The sequence below is a fragment of the Pygoscelis adeliae genome, unplaced genomic scaffold (genome assembly GCF_000699105.1).
Source record: "Pygoscelis adeliae isolate BGI_AS28 unplaced genomic scaffold, ASM69910v1 Scaffold126, whole genome shotgun sequence".
Classification (NCBI taxonomy): Eukaryota; Metazoa; Chordata; class Aves; order Sphenisciformes; family Spheniscidae; genus Pygoscelis; species Pygoscelis adeliae.
Window position 1 is genome coordinate 1720260 of NW_008824896.1, and position 21744 is coordinate 1742003.

The 21744-nt window shown below is 36.7% G+C and overlaps 2 protein-coding genes across 2 annotated transcripts in view; one reads left to right on the plus strand and one right to left on the minus strand.

Annotated features, from left to right (window-relative positions):
• TPR (translocated promoter region, nuclear basket protein) overlaps positions 1–224 on the minus strand; it is a 45568-nt gene extending 45344 nt beyond the window's left edge. The window contains exon 1 of the mRNA XM_009324661.1: positions 126–224. Coding sequence (XP_009322936.1) covers positions 126–224 — 99 coding nt within the window. The remainder of the gene's footprint in view (positions 1–125) is intronic.
• Positions 225–920: 696 nt separating this feature from the next.
• On the plus strand, positions 921–16911 carry LOC103917505 (chromosome unknown open reading frame, human C1orf27). The gene is made up of 13 exons (XM_009324649.1): positions 921–1044; positions 1479–1610; positions 2000–2095; positions 3235–3341; positions 4070–4106; positions 4230–4370; positions 4752–4847; positions 5377–5442; positions 6818–6946; positions 7625–7715; positions 9333–9518; positions 14606–14698; positions 15912–16911. The coding sequence occupies exons 1-13, from the start codon at positions 946–948 to the stop codon at positions 15977–15979; spliced, it is 1341 nt and encodes a 446-aa protein (XP_009322924.1). The 5' UTR covers positions 921–945; the 3' UTR covers positions 15980–16911.
• The last annotated feature ends 4833 nt before the right edge of the window (positions 16912–21744 follow it).

A 21744-nucleotide genomic window follows, 5' to 3' on the forward strand; every position in this document is an offset into this window, starting at 1 on the left:
CCCGGGGGGTGGCCCCGCCCGTCAGGGTAGTGGGGGGAGCGCTGAGGGTGGCTCGCGTCCCGAGGCGGTGGGGGAGCTGTGCGGGACCGACCGCCGAGCTGTGGGCCGGGCTCAAGTGCGGGTACAGGCGGATGCAGAGGTGATTTTGGCCTGGCCGTGTGGGCTGAGGTGAGGTGCGTGACAGCCTTCCTCCTCGCCCTGGTCCAGAGCTTTAGCTCCGCCATCTCTGTGCCGCTTTCTCCAGCAGACCTTTTGCAGTGACTCGGAATGCCCTTTGCTTCATCACCATGTGCTCTTTGGCTCCAGCGTTTTCATAGTTAATTTTTGTGAAAGTCTTCAATGCATGAAGCCGTTTTCAGAATAGGTCTGCATGGAAGGGAGGAGTGTCTGGCAGTCCCCATGTCCTGGATTCATAAGGCAACCCTTGGGAGCTGTAAAGATGGCCTTTTGGATAGTCCACAGATGCTGTACTTTTAATGCCTTAGGAATTGGAATGAAAATTGTACATGGCACGTTTAAGTACAAGTGTGGAATTTAGCAAGTCCCTCAAAGAGGAATGTGAATACAAAAATGCACACTTTACGTTCTGGCCTCCAATGAAACATGATGCAGCAAGAAACTCCTGCTTGGAGATGTGTTTTTCCTAGCATTTGCTTGCACAACTTGCCATGTCATTTCAGGGACAGGTATTTAAAATAGTTTTCTTTCAAATAGGGGTCACATACTTCTTCCTCTATTAGAGAGAGTTATGTTTTTCATTTAAAAAAACAAACTTGCAGATCGTAAAGCTACTTAACTAACCTTTGTTGACAGATAAAGTATTAATGTATGCAGGATCTTTGTGTGAGCCTGTTCTTGTCGGTAACCGGTGTAGTATATATACTTTCTTTGACTATACATTATTTGTTTTGTAGGTTGAAACTACAAAAGGTTAAACCTGCAGCAATGGGTAGAACTTACTTTGTTGAGGAAGCTGTTGGGCAGTATCTTTCAGACCTCAGCACAAAATTAAAGCCTTATGTCACTGGCCTGTTAATAGGGCAGGTAAGTGTGAAATATTTGAAGTCTCTTCCATTCATTCATGTTAATAGGGGAAAACTGCCTTGGCCTTAATCGTCTGGGATAAGTCCATTAACATCACATTGAGCTTGTATAGTGCCGGAGGGTGGTAGTATGACCAGAAGGGACTTCTGTAAAGGGTTCGCAGTGTCAACCAACTTACTTAAGTATTTTAAAAATTGTTTTGTGAAAGATATGACACACAGAAAAGAAATTAAAATCTTGCAGATAAAACTTATCACTAAATAAGGTTTTAAGGGAAAGGCAAATTCATGAAGGAATTAATTTTGGAACAGATTACTATAGAGTTTAATGATACCTACTGTAAAGCAGACCTCACAGTTATTATATTACACAGTATATTTTCAGACTTGATATCAACCTCATGGTGTATTTGCTTATATTGATGTTTTTGAAAGTGTTCCCTGCAAAGAGACTACGTAATTTGGGCTGTTCGAACACCTCCGAAGGAAGAGCAGAAGGAAGACGGCATCAGTCCTTCAAAACTGGCATCCATTGATGAAGAATGGATAACTACACATGCCAGTCAGGTAGCACAGTATGAGTTAATGAAGGGGGTGGGAGGAACAGAAGGGAAATAAGACTTACAAAAACTATGTCATCGCTTGTGTAATCTCAAGCTTTTTTCTCAAAGTAAAAGAACCTTCCTAAGCATGCTAGGCACAGATATTTTAAACCAAAATATCTGTATTGTTTTCAAAGTTTATGATGAAACAGAGACTTGATAGGACTGAAGTGAGAAAATTTGTAAGGTACTGTGTTCCTACATTTCAGAGGAACCTGTAAGTGAAAAACAGTCTTGCTTATTTCATTTCTGCTCTTGATGCATACTTGTCTCATTAGAAATTTTTGATATATCAAGTTACATGGTTGCTAGATCTCTGATTCCTATTAATACGTGTTCATTTCTATTTTTAAGGTTTCTAGAATGCTTCCTGGAGGCTTACTAGTTCTTGGTGTGTTTATTATTGCAACTCCAGAACTGTCAAAAGATAGTCAAAATGCTTTACGCAAGGTAAGTATACTTCCTGGTGGAAAGACAGGAATAGCTTTAGGTGTGTAGCTGAATAATTTTCTATCATTGTTTTGAGTATATATGGTTGTTTTGTTGCTTTATTTCTAAAAGCACAAATGTTCTGGTTTGATGTATGGTTTTGAGACTGAAACCTCAGAAATCACTGTCCTGTGGGACTGTACTACAGCTTGTATTTGCTAACTTTCTGTTTCTTGTGATGTTTGCTACTGCAATGGCAAGTCTTACTGTATTTACTGAAAGTGGACATTCTAGCTTAAGGAAAACATTTTCAGGGTTTATATTAAGCTAAATCCTTGTGGCACAGTTGTTAGTAGTGGTAGCATGTTAGCTTTTTTGTCTGAATGAACTGATCAGATTAGAGATGTTTACAATAGTGAAAGTTCTATAGTTCTGATTCCTTTAAAAGGAATATCTTGTATAGAACTAGTGGTATTTGACTTAGGTGTGTGGGGTTATATTTAAAAACTACTTAAAACGTGCTACTGTCTGACAGACTTAAAATGCATTTTTATTACAGTATTGGGGCATCTACTGCCACATTCAGTTTCTGTTCTGTAGATGTAGGTTCATTTTACCGTTTTCATACGGCAGGCATGATAAGTGATTTAAACATGACTAGGTTTTGAAGCCTAAGGTCCAAGGTTCAGTTTTGGCAGTGCAATGCAACAGCCTCTCAGTTGTGATTACTGAAACTAGTAGCCAACAAAAAAAGGTGAGCTATGTCCAGGTGATCAGTGATTCCTGAATTAAAATTTGGTTTTTTTAATTAGTAGCTACTTTGCACAGCTGTTTTTCTGGATCCTCAACTGATAGGCATAAAGCTGTAATATTTTTGTAGGGAGGCAAGCGTACAGGTTGAATATGTGAACGTTGCTTGGTTCAGTTTATAAGGGAGCTGAATTAAGATTTCACAAGCAACTTTTGCCTTGGAGTAGTTGCCCATGAATCTTTGTTGAATGTTCTTTTGACATGACATTTTGGTGACATGTAAGCTGCATTTCCTGTTTATACATAATTATGATATCAACCGGCCTTAGAACTTTAGTGCAAGACTATTTTCCAGAAATTATAATGCATTATTTTTGTGGAAAAATTCATTACACTTTTTTCATCTTTAGTTAATCTTCTCAGTGGAGAAGTCCTTGACTAAAAGAAGGCTCTGGAAACCTGCTGAGGAGGAGGTCTCAGACAGAGCAGCTCTTCAAATTTGTTCTGCTACAAAGAAGTATCCTTTATGAGCAAGCTTTATTGCTTGAGGCTGCTACCCCAACCTTGTTTCTGTAGTTATTTCTGATAAATGATAAATTGGGAGGGGAAAGCTGTTTGAGATCAGATAGGCATAGATCAGTAAGTTGAAATCATGAAGTTTTCTGATTAGCCATGAGTAAGACCATTGACCTTCTTATCCTTGCAGAATTTCCATAATTTCTTACTGTTAGGTTTGTGTGTGTGGTGGCATCAAATTATGCCTTCCCCAGTCAGTTTTGATTTGCATAAATTGAGGAAAACGTCTAAAATACTGTATAGCTTCTTTAGCTTGCTGTTACCAATGATACTTACATGGGAGTGGGGAAGTAGTGGGCATGTGGGATCTGTACTAGTGCTGCAGAGGAATGCTGGGTCTGTTGATAATGAGATAATACAAGGAGAGAAAGCAGTTTTCCTTTAGAGAGGTGAGAGAGACGAGGGCAAATTGCAAATTGGTGCATTGGTGGTTCTCCCTGTGAATACCTATTGATCGTAATACATTTGTAAGAGATAGGACAGCATCACTATGATAGTTGGAGTTTACAGTTAAATATTTTTCCACTTTTTTACACTAATGAAAGGTGAGAACTTTCTTCAGAGCATAAATTAGCTCAACAAAGAAGTTAAGTAAAGGACAAAGTAATTGCAAATTATTGTTACTCTGTTTTTTGCTGTCCACTGGATCTTTTTCTTTAAGTAGCAAAGAGTAGTTTGCCGAACCTATGATGTACAAGATCCAAAGGTAAGCTCATCATCCTGTGTGTCATATACAGCTTTTAATGCATGACATGTAATGTTTCAAAAAAAAATCTCTGAATTATACAGTATTTTGTATAGATGCTTTATTGCTTATTTCTGCTCTCAGAGTTCAGCTAAACCAGCAGATTGGAAATATCAGAGTGCTCTGTCTGCTTCCTGGTTAGCTTTGGACTGCACAGTAAATGTTAATATTCACATTCCACTTCTTGCTACTTCACCCAACCATGACTTGGAGAAGAATACCAAGGTAACTAGCCAGCTGCACCAGTTTTGTAGTTGGTCTCTACACTACTTTTTTTGCTGAAAATTAAATGAGAGAGAAAGATTTGAGTAGAGGAGTAGGACTAATCACCAGAGAATGTTCGGCAGTTACTCCTCTTTTAAATGTAACTTGAAGTTACTATGAAACATTCATAGTATAAAAAATACGGATAGCTTTTCTTCTGCTGTGCTTTGAGTTGGCTTTGGAAAAACATATAGACAGATTTTTCAGAGACTTTAAAACTCTCTCGGAGTCACTGTTGAAACATGTATTTCTATAATTTTCAGCATGATACTGTCCACCTCCTTTAGTGAAATTCTCTTTCCTCTTTCTTATGAGATTTTTGTGGTTTCACTTTTTTTAAAGACTGGATTAAATCGATGGTCAAAACAGATAGAAGACAGTGTTTTTCTGATCAATGGACAAGTTAAAGATGATGATACAGAACTACTGGAAGGGCAGGTGAGTACCAGACAACAAGGAATTGAACTCTAATAGATGCGTAGATAGAACCTCCAGTGTGATAAAGCATTGACTGAGGTGTCTTCTGTACAACATTTGTTGATCTAATTGGCCAATTTCAGGTAACTAATAATGCAGGACTGCTTGCGTTCCCATCTTTATTGCTGCAAATTGCCTCTTCTTCCTCTGGCAATGCGACTGCAATAATTATATGTGTAGTCTGACTAAAAAATTTTCTGTATGCTGTCTCCTCATTAAAGAACATGAGTAGGGTATGAATGTAGATGATGAGATTTCTAAGACCTACATATGTCTCAATGTTTAACAAAGAGTGGAAACACATTGTTTGACTGATGCATTCATCTCTTCTTTTAGTTTTGTAATTATATTCTCATGGCTTTTTTCTATGTGCCATTTTTCTCTCTTAAAAACTATAAACTACGGCACATTTTATACCATAGTGAGGAGATTTTGATTCGGGGAGATTTTTTTTCCTGTTTCACGACACAAAGAATTTTTTTCCCCTCAGAAAAAGTTAAGAGGAAATACTCAATCCAGCACTCAGTTTTCTGACGTCAAGGTTCTGACACAGCTGGTAAGTATTTTGTGGTTTGTAAAGTATAACCTCTCTGCTATCTTATAAAATAGAATAAAAAATAAAAGAACATTCTGAGTTATTGTCTAGAAATCCACCTTACTTTGTCCTAAGACTTTTTATTCCCCCATGGACACTGACTGTGAAACTGTGGACAGATCTGTGTATTTCATGTCCTTGGAAATTCTCATGCTGTGATAACCATGTTGTCTAAGAATTGCACGGTACAGCTTCAAGGAGAATTTGAAAAACTGGTTATAGAAATGAAGTCCCGCAAACTAATTCATTTGATAGTAGGATCCCTGTACGTACTTGTGTACATTTATTTCAAGGTGACTTTGCATCATTCTGAAGTTCAGAATCACCCCCATGCTTCAACTTGCCATGGCTAGCTATGGACATTTATTTAAATGCTTTCGTCAGAAGCTCCGTCACTAGTTTTGGATTAAGGTACAGATCTTGTGAGCTGAATCATAATCTGGAGCTGTCGGATCTGTGTCGGGAGTTTCCTCTCTACCAGAGGTTATGCTGACTTGAATTAGCACCCTGAATTAGGTGCCCCAGTCTAGGTCCTAAGATCCAAATGTGTCCAGGCATTGTTTTGTAGGCTTCTTGCACAGCACAGGCCATCCTGTTTTGTCAGGTAGTTTGTGGTTTCTCTAAAGTTATGTTTAGCAAAACTTTTAGAAATGCATAAAATGCCATTTTAAAGACTTCATGAGTATCTCAGCTTATTTCGTTGTTAACATTGTTCCAATGGTTAATTGCTAAGAGAAAGGAAAGCTTTTTATTTTGGCAGAAGTAGTTTATGCAGTTCATGTGGAAGTTACGCATCCCTGTGTTTCCAGGTGTTGTCTTAGAGTGCTTTATGCAGCACACTCATTGTTTTGGTAATTAGGGTGAATATTTCTAGGCAACAGTTTGATATAGTTTTAAATGTGACCGCATTTATAATTTAGTACTGACTGATGGGATGACTCTCAGGATACCATAGGTTATGCTTAATATACAGTAAACATACAAACTTCATCGTTTAAAAAAATAATCTTAAAAGGTTTCTAGATTGCAGTACTAATATTAGCCACAAGCCACTTGCCTGAAAAGTTTTAGGAGTCTTATAGACACAAATATTTAAATCACAAGAAATGGAATGTCTGGAAAAGTAAATACATTTTACATAATGGAAAAGGAGAGAGATTTTCAGTCTTAACTAACAAAACTAAAAAAAAACCACCTTAGAGATAGAAATTATGAGGGAAAGCAGGTTATATGTAAACATCTTAAGATATGCTGTTAATTTCCTAGTTCTGTTTTTGTTACTCATGCTGCAAGTGCCTTGGTAACAGGATAAAACTGAAACGTGTTTATTTTTCAGTCCCAGGGTTCAAGTCATAGATCAACAGCAACAGTCCAGGTCTGCAGTGCTTCCATAAATCTCAAAGGTGCTGTGAAATGCAGAGCCTACATACATAACAACAAGCCAAAAGTTAAAGAAGCTATTCAGGTAGTGAAAAGGTTGTTAGTTCATCAGAAATGTTTTTTCTGAAATAGATGAAATTTGTCATACTGACTTTTCTTTGCCAAAATGAGATTGTCTAAACTGGGGTCAAAATATTCATCCCCTTGAACATATGGATTGTTTTAGAAACCATCTGTGTGCATGTGTGATGGATTCGGTTCCTTTTTCACTTTTAGCAGATTATGTCTTCTGTTGCTAAGGCTGGTCTCTGAATCTTTGCACAAACTGTCAAAGTGATTAGGCTGTGACAAATTTTCTTAATAAGATTAACAGACTATATTTTTGTATGTGTAGTGGGAAAATACAGATTTATTTGTTCAGTGATTATTTTTTTTTTTCCTTACTGAGTCAATGTCTTGTGATTATTTTTGTTTGTTTTTAATAGTAATGTCTGGAAGTTGTCCATTCTTACTCCAACAATACTAAAATTTTCCTCAGCCTTTCTTTTTTGTTTTGTTGTTTTCTTTTTTTGATTTTAATTCTTCTGACTTTAGCTTCTCTTTATTGGACTTTTTAAAATTCTCTTTAGAGTTTTTATTTTCTGGAAAAACTATTCTTTCAACATGGGTTAAACCTGTGAAGGACTTCTTTTGTTGTTTCTTACTAGTCAAAAGCTTTGCAAATGGCTTTTATATTACTGATGTTTTTGCTTTGTCCTTGCAGGCTTTGAAAAGAGACATAATAAACACATTGAGTGATCGTTGTGAAATACTATTTGAAGATCTCATTATAAATGAAGGACCTCACAGAAAAAGTAGGAATTCAGAGAATAAACAAACAGCTTATATTTGCAGTGAATTTTGGTTCTTGTAGAAAATTGTGCTGGTGTACTGAAGTTCCAGTATGGTTAGAGCAGAACAAAAAGCAGATGGCACAGTTTCTATTTGGCAGCCTTGACTTTTTCTTAAATCGTGAGAATTTTTGTCAGATATGTTATTTGGCATCACAGCTCTCACACAAAGTTTGTGTTCAGTTCTCGTGACCACAAAATGCAATTTCAGCTTCTTTCTCACTGATCGGAAACTTTGGATTTTTAAAAAATTCTGTAGTTGAAACTCCTGTCACTGAAGTTCTAACTGTAACTTCCACATTTTTAATTTTCTTTTTTGTTTTTAAATCACTCTATGGTATCCCTATTAGTATTGAAGTATGCTAAAACTTAGTAGGTTTCAAAGAACAAGCTGGACATGGCCTTCCCTGTTCTTCTATCACCTATCTTACAAATGCTAGTGGACATGAGCTCTGAAGTTCAATAGTTCATCTCCATTAAATTAAATATGGCATTGTCTGTGGTGATTATGGTGTGAAGAAGTATCCTGACTTTTTTTTCCTAAGTAACTATACAATTATATCATCTGTGTTGTCTCTGCCCCCTGAACTTACTTCTCTTCATGAAATACCATTTTACAAGGTTTGTGTCATTTAAAGAAGTAGATCTTATTTCAACACCATGAATAATTGCCTTAGCTTGAATTTAACAGAGCACCATGCAGAGGCCAGAACACGATGCAAATTGATCTAATGAAAATAAAACTTCCTATCGTGATTATATTAAAAACTAAGGGGGTATACGCTGAGACCAGATCTCCTAGCTCATGCTGGGTGATTCTTTAAACTTCTTTGGGTCAGTGCAATGGTATCAACTTATCCTCTTGTTGTGTTGTTTTTGGTTTTTTTTAAACCAAATATTATTAGTTAATTGAAATATCAATTTGAAGATCTTACATAAAGGGAAGCCTTTTAAAAGATACTATCTTTGGGAGTGATTTTAGGGGAAAAAAAAAAGAAACGGAAACAGGTTGATTGTGTAAGGAAAAACGATTCATGTTCAGGATTACCATTTACTTTAGGATAATGTGGTTTGTTTTGGTGTTAGCCAACTTTATCCAACCTGCGTGATTTAAACTTGATGTTTTAAATAGCATGCAGTTTTCAGTTTCCTCTTTAGGTGGCACCCATACTTTGTGGCTTTAAGTATGGCATAAAGCAGCCAAGTGTTTGGTATCCTTTGTGGTGTTGAAATCATATGCTGTTCTGTGTACACTCTTATCTGCAGTCTTTCCCAGAGTTCTTTTGCTAGTCATTCTAAACATGAAAAAAGGTCTGTTTAACATTTTATGGTCTGTTTTGGAGGTCTCTTGGGTATTTCTGGAGAGACTAATGTAAGAACATAAATCAGTATAATAGCAGCCAAAACTTTCATAAAACAGTAACAGTTAAACAAGCCGTGCCTGAAAATAGGATTTTTACATGGAAGCCTTGAGCAGTTCTTTTGCAATAGCTTTATCTTACGGTCAGAGATTAATGAGGAATCTTATCATAACTTGCAAGGCTTTTATTTGGATAGTATTTTTCCCCCCTTTTCCTTTAGATTTTGAGAGGGAGTATCATGTCTTACCTCAAAGACTGTTTGTCCCCGTTGCTGGATCCAGTGTGATGCTCAGTGATTATAAGTTTGGTGATGAGACCACTGGAGAAATTCAGGAACGTTTTGTTGAGATGTTGGATCAATCTGTGCAAGCTGAAGATATCCATATAGGAGAGGAAATTAACACAGGTAAATACAGTATCTGAGAACCAGGATAGACTGCATCACGGATTATGAAAATGTTGACTAATGGCACAGGCCAGTTTTATCCAGATATGGATGTGCTTAAAGTTGGCTTACTTCATACCAAGCTCTAAGGGTTTATATCAATCTAATTACAGTTTAAATATATTTGTGGAAAGTGGTAAGGGTTCTTTGCAGTTTTTGTATTTGACTTGTAACAGAGCTCTCTCTTCTCTCAAATATTTTGCTCTTTCACTGTATTATCTGTGCAAGCATGATTGCAGCTCATGAATTATGGTTCAGCTGAACAAGGTTTGCATACATTACTCTGCACATGAATTAAGGATTATCCTATATTAGCAAATAAACTGCAAGAAAAACCTGTAAAGCTTTATATTCTGGTTACTTTTTCAGTAGGTCAACTTTGCTGGTTTAAGAGCTGAATAGTTCTGCTACTGCTTAGAATAAGTTAGAATAAGAAGTTGAGAGCTTTAGTCGAATCTACTGTTTTTTCGCTAAATATTAAAAAATACAGATATAGTCTAATATGTCTTTCAGGAAGTTCTCATGCTAGAACCTGACTCTTTCAAAAATACGAAGTACCTTTGCTTCTTCTGAGTGTTGTAATATATGTATCAAATGCAGTGCCCAAAACTGAAGTTTTGTGTTTTACCCGAAATGGAAAGAAAATTGAGAGAGCTTTTCATTTCCTACTGAATGTCTTATAAGTTTATGATCTGATTATGAGACTGTTATATTCCTTTTAATACAGATATTCTGCTATAATCTAGTTACTGACTTTCTGAATATTTCTGGTTTATATAATTTCCTGTTGTTTGATTGTTTGTTTGTCCCCCCCATATGGCTTTGATTTCAACGTAGGAGTCAAATTTGTAGCTTGAAATGCATTTAATAATACTTCCTGTGATCTTATGGAAGAGATTTCTTTTCTTCCCTTTTTTCCCCCACCAATGTGAATATGAGCTACAGGTTACAGTTTTATAATTCGATTTTTTAAAAAAAATAGCACTGATTCTTGGATAAGAACTTTGGACACTTTTTGATGTTGGTGTTTAGGGACAAAAAATGGAAAACATAGGCATGAGCTTGCTGTGTAGGGTGAACTGTGACTACTGATATCCTGCTTGACCTACTCGTTTACTTGGAGGGTTTTCTGACTTTCTTAATTTCAGAGCTAACCATAAATTCTTACGTCTTTCTAAATGAATCAGTTTTCCCAGGTTTTAACTAAACCTGACTCATTATCTCGAGAAGTAAAAGATGTACACAGATCAAGAACCTCAACAAAGCCAGTAAAAAAATCTCTCTTGCATTATAAGAGTAACTTTAATAGTCTTAAAGCTAATTATTACTCAGCTTTAAGGAATTAGTATAACTTAGGGAAGCAAATCAGTATTGTTGTAGCAGTGGAGATAGGCGTGGGAGGGAGAGAGAGAAGATTATTCAGTTTAGCTTTATTGCTTATGTAAGGATGTATGATCTGGAGGTAGGAAGAAAGCACGATTAGACTAACAGCAATGCATCACAAAGATTTGATGCCATTAATATGGATTTGATGCCATTAATACGTGTAAAATGATGTCCAGGTAGCTCACAAAATGAGTTTGTGTGTTCTTCTAGCTTGCTGGTTATAGAGTTAGGTGTGTGGGATTTATTTCCTTTTTTTAAAAAAAAAAATAAAGTAAGTGTATAGCAGAGGAAAGGGGAAAACATACAAAGAGGATTTCAGGAAAAACCTGAGACTGGCTTTGTCCCAGTGAACACCATAAAGTTTGTCCGTAGAATGGGTTCTGTTAATAGCGATGACAGTAACAATGCTATATCAGCACAAGGCTGTTTGATTCTGATAATTATTGTTATGGCATTATTAACTTGTGGTTTATTAAAATCACAAGTTATTTATACATTTTTATTAATGCCAGGAAGGCCATTTTAGAAATTAGACCTGTTAACTGTGTAAGAAAAGTTTTCTGCATTGTAAGAAAAAGCATTAATTTTGCAATTTTATTTTTATTGGTACTTTGGTATGAAGTGTCTAAGTATTACTGTAAACATGTTTTTGTGACATAAAGAGAGTTTGAGGTTTCCCCTGTGTAAAGGCTTTTTCAATGCATCATTCCAATTTGGATAGCATTTGTTGTTTCTCAAAGCTTAGCGCTATCTTTATTAATAATAGTCAATATTCAGTAATGGTATAAAAATTGGTTTGTAGTGAATTTTAACATTAGTCTTTCTGTTTGTATCAAAATTCCTGTGGTCTTAGGCACCAACCTTGAATTAACTGGAAGTGCTATCCATAGTGAAGTTCTCGGGAAAGTTTGCTGATAAAAAGAATTGTTTAAAATTCAAGAACATGAGCAGGCTTTTCAAATAATTTCTTTTTTTGTTGCTGTTTAAAATATGCTCTTGAGAAGAAGAGGATCTAATCAGTATAGCCAAAAGATTTATTTTTAAGCAGCTTCTAGTCAAAACATATGAAATAAAGGTATTTTGGGAAGGTCGGTTGTATGTGCTTACTTAGTACAGCCCCTGCTGCTGTATCCTCCAGTTTTATTCTCTTGATTCCTTGTACAACTCTCCAGTGAGGTCACTACTGGGTCATGCTTTAAAATTGTTACATGGAAAATAGAAAGTAAAAACTGACCTATTTATAATTGAAAGATATAAATAGCTCTAACACTGTAGTTTCAAGGTATTTAGTGCTTTAATACAAGCAATTGAAAGCTCTGCATTTGTGATTGGCTTTACTAAATCCCTGCTCCTCCTTGGTGGTGGTGGTGGTGGTGGTGTGTTAAATACCCTGAGTGGATAAACATAAGTAAGACTTCAGTAGTGGTAATCACTTCCCCATCTTTGTTAGCAAATTGAAGAATTAATGAAGAATTAAGGATTCATATAATTGGTACTAGAAAGCATCTGCTTTTGAAAACTCTTTGTGTGATTTATACTACAGCTGCTTCAAATGCAAGTCTGGCATAAATGCCTTCAGTAAGTAAATAGCTCAAGAGCGCTTCTTTCGTGCAGCTTCAAAAGTTACCTTCAGAAAAGTGCAACAGTTCTTATGAAGGTGCAAAGAAACATAAAGTTAGAGGGCACAAACTATCCTACTTGCTCATCAAAACTATAGCAGAAAGAAACCTGCTGGTTCTAGACTTCAAAGGTGACCCAAGAAAAGTGGTCAACTTCTCTAAAAGTTTTATGTTATTTTAGGGAATTGAAAACTCTATTAAGTAGTTTGGAGAGAGTGTGGTGCTCTTACTGTGCTAGTTAAGGTACTTATTTAAAAAGCTATCTTGCATCAATTAATAATTCATTTAAACCAGTTGAAGATTTCTGCTCATATTTTAGGCGGATGAGGGTGTGTTTTCCTCTGCACAGAAAAAATAATGATGAAACCACGGCCTCATTGTGGACCAGTGGGCTTCAGAGATATGTGATAATTCCTCTTCAAAAAAGCACCCCTTGGACTGAAATGTTGTGTCCTTATTTTTATTTTACATGTATGTGCAGCTTGCAGAGAGATCTTAAAGCAATGTTTGTGCTTAATGTATGCATATGTATGTGTGTATCTATATATCTTGCATTCCTGTTAAGTTTCATATTGGACAGTTATTAATTGCTCTGCTGTAGTACATCCTATGCAAAATCAGTGGGTTCAGGGATAAAAATGGCTAGAGAGGTCCTAAATGTCTAGTTTGAGTGCTTTTGTGTAACAACAGATCTTGTGCAAGTTTGACTTAAGATTTTGAAGACAATCGTGCACATGACTCATCTTAGATGACAGAAACAACCTTTCTGATTACACATCTAGATTATACATTTCCCCCATAGCTAATAGTATGATAGAGAAAGTACTTTTCCATGAATCATTTTCATATGAATCATACAAGGCATGTGCCTTATTACTCAACTATATAATTTGTAGTTTATAGGTGATTGACAGCCCCACTCTGGAAATGGGAGATCTGTTTTTCTTTAGATCAGTATTTCATGGACTGCTAAAACTGCTGTGGGTTTTTGTTCTTCATCTTCTGAACAAGAACAATCTGTTAGTCTTTTTTTCTTATCTCGGCATGCCCATTCTGTTCTTTCCAAAGACGTCCAGGTCTCACTGCAATAGCGCAAACACTTTCTCTTACAGTTTACTTGTCCAGAAGATGTCTGCAATAGTAGCTACTGAATTGTAGTCAGAACTTTTGACAAGCGATGCCTTAGCAAACTATCCTGGAAACAGGAATGCAAATTGAAAACCTTTGGCCCACCACCATCAAGTAGCCTTATCACTGAACTGTGTAGTGCAAAGCATGCTCGCCCTGTATGGGACAAATTAACAAGTTCAGCTACAGGACTCAAGATTAAGCCCCCCCTTTCTCTCATCCCCCTCTCTAACAAGCTGGATATAGCCAAGTGATTAGGGAAATCTTTGGAAAAGAAATAGATACGAGTTTGAATCCTACCAGTCTGGAAATAGTCAAGCTCTCTCACGTCTTGGCTGAGCAGTCTAAGGATTTAGTAATTGTTCCAAAAGAGGAATGTGTCCTCTATGCCTGCTGTGAAAGTGTATTTTTAGGGGATCTTAAAGGAATTTCTGTGCTTCGAAAAAAAGCATTTATAGCTCTTGGGTAAGGAAATGGTGCTGGCCTCACTCTCTTAGTGGCAGTGGGTTTTGCATGTAGCCTGAACTCTAGAGAAATGGCTTTGAAAGGAAAACTTTGATCTTGGAAGGTGGTTAATGGTTCATTTTGGTGGTTTCCTCTCGGAGTAGTCAAGTTCTCCCGAGGTTATGTAAAGGGGGTTGGGTATGTTACTCTGGAACCAGGGTGTGGAAAATGAGTTTTGGAAGAGGAACTCCTTCCCAAATGTCTTTTTTCTCTTTATTTTTACTCTTCCAGCCATATAGAATAGTTTACTATAGTACTGTACCATTTCTACTGCAATAAACTGTTTTTTCTACCATAAATGTACTTTATAAAGTTTATATGAAGTTCTTGCCGTTTTGCATTAATTCAACTGTAAAACACAACTGTTAGCTTTTCACCTGGTATTTACTTCTGCACTTGATTTCCATGCAGTTAATATTTGTCCAGTTACTGACAACATGGATGACACGCAACAGAAACAACTGACAAAAGGAACATTGCTGTTGAAACTTCAACAAAATATGGGTACGTTACTTCCCTGATTTTGCTATGGCAATCCAGAAACTATAATGGGCCCTTTCAGTACTGTTAGCTTCCACAGCATTATTAATAAACTGGTGAGACTAATAGAATACTTTCAAAATGAGTCCCCATTTCAGTGTTGTAGGTTCAGGGTGTTTCTGGGGAAGAAAGAACCACAGCTCGCTATTGGAACACCACCAGTGTTTGCATTTGTTCAGCCTACAAGTCAATACAAAAGGCTCGTGTAGCTTTATTTCTTTTTTGGAGAGCCACCACTTCTATAATTCTGTACTTCAAAAAAAAAAATAACACAGTTGAATGGCTTTGTCAAGTAGGCATCCATAAATTGGCTAGTAACTCGCTAATCTTCTTCCGAAGCTGACAAATACATACAGGCTTGGGTGCTAATTGTCAGCCTCAATAATTCAGGGAACACCAGCCACAGAACTCTTCTTTCAAATACAACTTCCTCATGATACTCCTTCATCCAGCTCTCGTACATCTGTCTACACTTAGTACAGTCCTCTTTGCTGTGAGTTTTGACTGTCTCTTCGTATTAAAATACAGTTACACTTTAGTCAACAAAACAATAACTTTTGTTTTCTATTAATTCTTAGAAGTAGAACATGGTAACTGGAGGATTAAAGGGTAGTAGCAGTAAATATGTGTTTACTTTGGATGTAAAAATGTTTTCCCTTGAATCATCACTCAAATGTTTTGGGTTTTTTGTGTGTTATCTTCTCAACTGCATCAGTAACAAGCATGTTACTAGGAAAATGACGGTTGTGTTACAAAGAGACTTACAGAGTAGATATAGTGCCACGCAGAAAAGAAAAAAACTTAATAGCTTTAGTTCCTTAAAGCGCAAAATTTTTGTTAGTTTTCCTAGTCTGATTCCTAGAATTAAGCAGTAGTGCAGAGTCAGTGCATTATTTTATGGGCCAGCACATGGCTAAGGTACTACAGAATTATGCAGTCAACTGGATTTCTGGAAGGATCCTGCTCTGATTAGAAATGTCATGTGGAGCTTTTATAATTTAATTATCTGACATCGTAGCTTTAGATTTAGGTTTAGCAGTGGTAGATAGTTTTTGGGGTGGCTCTTACTGTTTCTCCTCCCGCTTGTCATTCATTTTGACCCTGCCCTCCACACCCTAGCTGCTGATGACGGTGCTGCCCTTGCCACTCACTGAATGCATTTCCTTTGTTATTTTAGGTGTGGTAATAGCAGCTGCTGTCGCAGTCTTTGCATCGATCTTCTCTTTCAATTACTTCAGTGATTAAACTCAAGCAACCGGAGCTTCATGGAAGTTTTGGCCAGTTACAAGATGGAAACATCTGGGTTTAATATATTAGTAATTAAAAATTGTTGTCTAAATATCACCAGTTAGATGTGCAATATAAATTGTAATGATAGGTTCAGCTACCTTGTTCCAGCATGCACTTACTATATCCAGTAGAATCATGCAGTTACAATATCAAGTAGAAGGTGAATCAACTTTACAAGAAACTAACCCTGTCACTCTGTATAAATGAATGATAGTATTTTCTAGAAAGATCCTTTAAACAAATGTAGAACCTTCATTTTCTTCCTACTTGCTGTTTTAATGCAAAATGTTACTACTGGTGTTTTTCAGGCTATTGGTAAGACTAGCATAGTTATCTGGTATGGCAATTCTTGCTTTAAGGGTTCCTTTGCTAAGAGAAATCTCATTTCATTGAAGTTAGTTGGGGAAAAATTAGATTTGATGAAGCCAACATTTCATCATATGCATTGTTTTAGGTAATATTGGTTAACTATCATAATAAGTATACAAATAGTTTCTAGTAGTTTCAAGACTAGACCAATTCAGCATGTAAATACCTTAGTTCAAGACCTGGAGAACTCAGAAATCAATAAAATGCATAGAAATTTTGAGATGTCTACATGCTGCCTTTTACTCAGTGACTCTTGAGGATTTCTCTGTCCAGCTCCGATTCAGTCATCATTCTCTTGGAATATCAACTATTTCAACAACAGCTACATCTAGGCAGCCTTTGTGGATTATCTTGTAGATACGTGCAAGTTGTCAAAATTGTTTGCCAATCAGGAGTTTTAGACTGTAAACAGATAGCTTTCCATTATGAGATGGGCAGGGGCATTATTAGCAGGACCTGTTGCGACAGGACAAGGGTGAATGGCTTTAAACTAAAGGGGGGTACATTTAGACTAGATATAAGGAAGAAAGTTTTTATGCTGAGGGTGGTGAAACACTGGAAGAGGTTGCCCAGAGAAGTGGTGGATGCCCCATCCCTGGAAACATGCAAGGTCAGGTTGGGGGGGGCTCTGAGCAACCTGATCTAGTTGCAGATGTCCCTGCCCACAGCAGGGGGGTTGGACCAGGTGACCTTTAGAGGTCCCTTCCAACCCAAACTATTCTATGATTCTATGAGATATTCTCCTGGATATGTTAGGCAATAACATCACTGTTTACTTGCCATGAGGAGAGCGGAAGGAGGGAGGAATTCTAGTAAGGTTAATAAAGATAATTTGTATATGAAATGTGATGTTTACTTGGATCTGAATTACAATAGAAAAGAATTCCAGATTTTAGGGCATTTTAGTACCACTGCAAATTTCTTTTTTGCATAAAGGCACTGGAACACTAAGAAAAAACATAAACGTTTCGGTTCTAAAGCATAATCAGGGATGTACTGGGATACTTGTAATAAAAGGCAACTATGAGAAGGATGTCTTAAATACTATTGCCTCATCTGTGTATTCTGTTTTTACATGTTTGGCAAAAGATCTGCTTTTAGTATTGTAACTGTATTTTGGAACACAGTGTTGATCTTTTGTGCTCAGTGTTGCTGAAGTAGGGCCTCTTAGAGGAAAAGTGAATGTTGTAACGGAGGCACTGTTTTCAGCTGCTGCATGTTTTATTGATGCATTATTCTGTGCAAATTGGTGGAATCAATAGGCAACATGGCATTATGCAGAAGCAGTTGATTCCAGGGGAGGTTGAGTGCTATCCAGAAAATGAGATGAATTTTGTAACGTGCTTTAAAACCTGGTTGGTTTAAAAGTTGCTCTGCTAAAGTCTCTATTAGAAGGGGGAGCAGCGGAGTAATGAGAAGAAAGAAGTTTGTCTTTTGTCTCTTTTTGCCTCTCTCTTATTTTTTTCTTTCCTTTTTTTTTTTTTTCGGGGGGTGTGTGTGTGTGTGTGTGTGTATGCTTTTGGAGGTAAAATACAAAACAGTTATTCTGTAGTTGCCTGTTACTTGAAACTCAGCCACAGAAGTAAAGTTCAACATTTGAGATGCTAAATATCTTACACCAGAGAAGAAAATTGTTATGAAACACTCTTCCAATAGTTATTCTAGTTTAGCACCTGTGGTGTAAAAAGTAGAGCTTCTTTGGACATATTATTCCATGGAACCCCTAGCAAAGAACTCTGTTTTTCTTCCCTCCCCCGCAAGCTTATTCAATGTTTAGTAAATAATCCTTTTCTCTATGGTGTTACTACAGACTGTCAAATTAATCCTTCATCTTATACCTAACTAGGTATCAAGGATCTGTGGAAGTCTAATTTTCCAATTTGATGTTGGAAGAAGGCAAAGAAAGAAGTTGCTTTGGATGAGATTTCAGATTTAATACAGGAGACTGCATTTAACCACCATATGTGCAATAAGAAAATAATTTAACCCTGTCAAAGAAAAAATGAGTAATTTGACTGGTATCTACAGATTAAGCCTTCCAGTCATCCTGCCACGAGGAAGTAGTGGATGTAGAAGAAAGCAGGTTCTCACTTGTTGAAGAATTACAGAACTAACCAAGAGGGGATTTCACTGTCATCTTGCTTCCCATCCTTTTTGTACTGCTAGCCACTGATAATGTAAGAAAATGAGTTCTTTAAGAAAAACAAAAAGATGTGTGTAAGAAAAAAGGAAAACAACCTTTTAAAAGTCTATTTCTTGACTGCTGCTTAACTTTTGCTCAGGTTTCATGCAGGTATATCCTTTTCCTGCTACCTATATAATCTTCGGAGGCTTTCAGTTTGTGAAAACTCCATTGTGACTGAAATTGAGCTTTGTTAACTCATATCCGTGACTGCAGATATATTTTTATTTTAATATGTAAGAGTCTAGAGGAACGGTTTGGACTTCCACATCTGAAAATCTGGCTCTTCTAAGTGTAGTTCTAAAATTGATGTTATGGAATAATTTTACAGAAACCATATTTTCTGTGCTGTGTAGTTTTAAAATGTAGTTTTAAAAAGCCTCAGTGGTCTTGCACAACGAGGATTATAATTCCTCGCATCTGAGGGGTAGCATTTGGCATGCCAAAGCGGACATGCATCTACTAGCGCTTCTGTTCTTAGTTTGATTAGCAGTGATACCACTGATAATTAGATCTGCCCCTCCTCCATTTTTGTCTGCATCAGAATATTTGAGGACACTCAGGGTCTCTGTGACTTTGAGTCAAAAGGAAGAGTAACCATAGCTGAGGGTAGCAGGAAGGCTGTTCCCATCTGCTTACTGAAGCATTTACTTTTTGTTATTCAAGAACCTTCATACAGTAGTATGATGTTTGAGTCAAGTCTTGCTTTTTGTTTTTAAGTGCTTTTTTTCCTGCAGAAATATGGATGACTGCTGTGATCAGAACTTCATTTGCAGCTTCATTAGTCATGAGCTTCTGTTGGGGCTTGACATCACATATGTGTTTTTCTTTGTTTTTTTTAAATTACAGGTTGAAGGAAATCCTGCTTAAGCATGCTTAATCTGTCTCTTAAATTGGAGTGTCAGCTTATTTCTTACAACTAGCTGTAAATGTAGTTTCTGTGCTGGTTATTGTTTGTTAGGGTGTTTTGCTTTCAGCCTCGTTTCTCAAAGAAGTGAAGCTTATGTGATCAGGCTGCTGATGTGCAGCCTAATAATTTTTGAACCAAGTTTGACAAAGAGAAAGTTCTCAAAAATGTTAAGTTCCCACCAGATACGTGGAGATTTTCTGGTGTGTAGAGGACAGAAGTTTTTCATGCCTCTTCCTTAAAACATATAATCAAAAAATACAAGACAAATATTGTCCAGCTACTCAAGGAGCTGGTTATTTTTGTGACACAAGATAATTCATTATTTTCTATGTAACCTCTTATAAGATCATGAGATTTTCATTATGTTAGTTATATCTGAAAATGGTAGCTTTCTGAAGAGTCGACCTACTGATGCAAATGAAATGTTAAGATGAAGGTGATGTTAGCTGAGGGGTAAATGTCATGTAAGGGGAAAAAGGACAGCTCTAAGGGAAGCCTTTATTCCACCTGGAGTTCCATCAGAAAAACTTAAGACAGTCTTGCATTCAGAAATTTACAAAAGAAATCATAACATTTTGGGAAGATGCTATTTGAATTCTTGGTGGAATAAAATCATTAGTTGTTTTACAGGTTGAAGAAGATCGTACATTGTTAAGAGATGATAGGAAACATCATTCATATTGCGTAGTGTACACGAGGCGAGGTTTGTAGTGCTCTGTTAAAATATTAATCCATGGCAAAACAATATTAAAAGTAGAAATTCAGTAGCATTTTGATCGTCCCTAAAATTGGACAAACAGAAAGGATAGATTTTTTTTTTTTTGGCCATTATTTAAACAAGGCGTAAGTTGTGTTTAAATCGTTTTGTTTGAAAGGGTATCTCATGACTGCTTCAGTAAAGTTTTGCAGGGTTGTATTTCCCAAATCTTTTTGAGTAGAATTATTTTGTTGTTCAGATCTGTTGGGAAGTAGTGTAACTTTCAGCTACCCCTGTGGATTTCCCATGTGAAGGAAAGGTGGAGAAAAAAATTTGTTTAAAACAGTGATAAGAATCTGCTTTTAATGTGTGGGTTATATCACTGCAGCAATGGTTGCTTGATACCGGTCACTCAATTCTGAATTCTTACTGATCCATGTGCAGAATTTTGCAGGGTGACGTTTCCGTGGTGGGATCCTGACCCGAAGCAAAACTGAAAGCTCCCACTCAGAAACTATCAAATCAAATAAAAACTGGTGAGTCATATGAGTACTGAAAATAATCTTTAACATTTTGATAATCTCAAGTGTTGTCAGCAAAATTGTGTGCGGTTAAGATACAGATATTTCTGTCCTCAGAGTAAGATACAGCTATTTCTGTCCTCTGAGTAAAATTAGCTTTCAGCTTTGCCAGTGTGCAAAAGAAGTCATTGAAATGTTTCTAATGTCGTCTTGTATTGTATCAGAACTGGAGGACGTGGATTTTTTTACACCTACAGAGAGAGAGAGGAAGGTTTATAGTGAGTTTACCCCGTGTCGTCTTCTCAGATGGATTGTTAAATTGTAGTTCTCCCCTTTAGCAAAACTTAAAACTTTGAGCTTAGTAAATGCCTAATGAGTGCTTACTAATATTTCACATGTTTTTAAGGTTAAGGTCTTATACTACCAATATATTTCACACTTCCAATGGCAGGTTTTGAGAGCTGTTAAGCTTTATTCAGAGTTACTACATAAGCACAATATACTTTTTCATTTTTATACATTTTGAATATTGCTGTTCGAAATATGGAGCAACAATGAATTGAAATTAGCTGATAATGTGTCTGTGTTAGCTGTTTGGATGACAAACTTATAGAAGCGCTGAGCTAACTTCTGTATTTTCATGAATATTGAAAGTTAAATGCAGAAGCATAAAATAATATCCTAGATACCTAAGTCATTTAGGAATGCAAGGACATTGGGCTATTTGTTTGTCCTTAAAACTGCTGGATGAAATCTTGTTCCTACTGAAGTTGGTAGAGGTGAATCTGAGGAGCCAGGACTCGCTGTAATTCCAGAGCACGGAGACGGCTTTTTGTGTATGCAGGGGGATGGATCAGTCCTGTTCTCGTTGAAATTAAGTTGTTCTTGTGCTTAATGGAGACACACATGGGCCCTCAATTTTTACTTTTTATTTTTCCTTAATTTCTTAGAGATCACCAGTATCGTCTCCTGTTCTTCCTATTACTTGTGGCTGGCATATAAATAATTATGTACAGGACTGCCAATTGTATGTGTTTTAAG

Coding starts and splice junctions, on each gene's coding strand:
- LOC103917505 (XM_009324649.1), top strand. CDS start 946: ATGGGTAGAACTTACTTTGTTGAGGAAGCTGTTGGGCAGTATCTTTCA. Junction 1,611..1,999: donor TAACTACACATGCCAGTCAG/GTAGCACAGTAT, acceptor TCTATTTTTAAG/GTTTCTAGAATGCTTCCTGG. Junction 5,443..6,817: donor TCAAGGTTCTGACACAGCTG/GTAAGTATTTTG, acceptor TTTATTTTTCAG/TCCCAGGGTTCAAGTCATAG.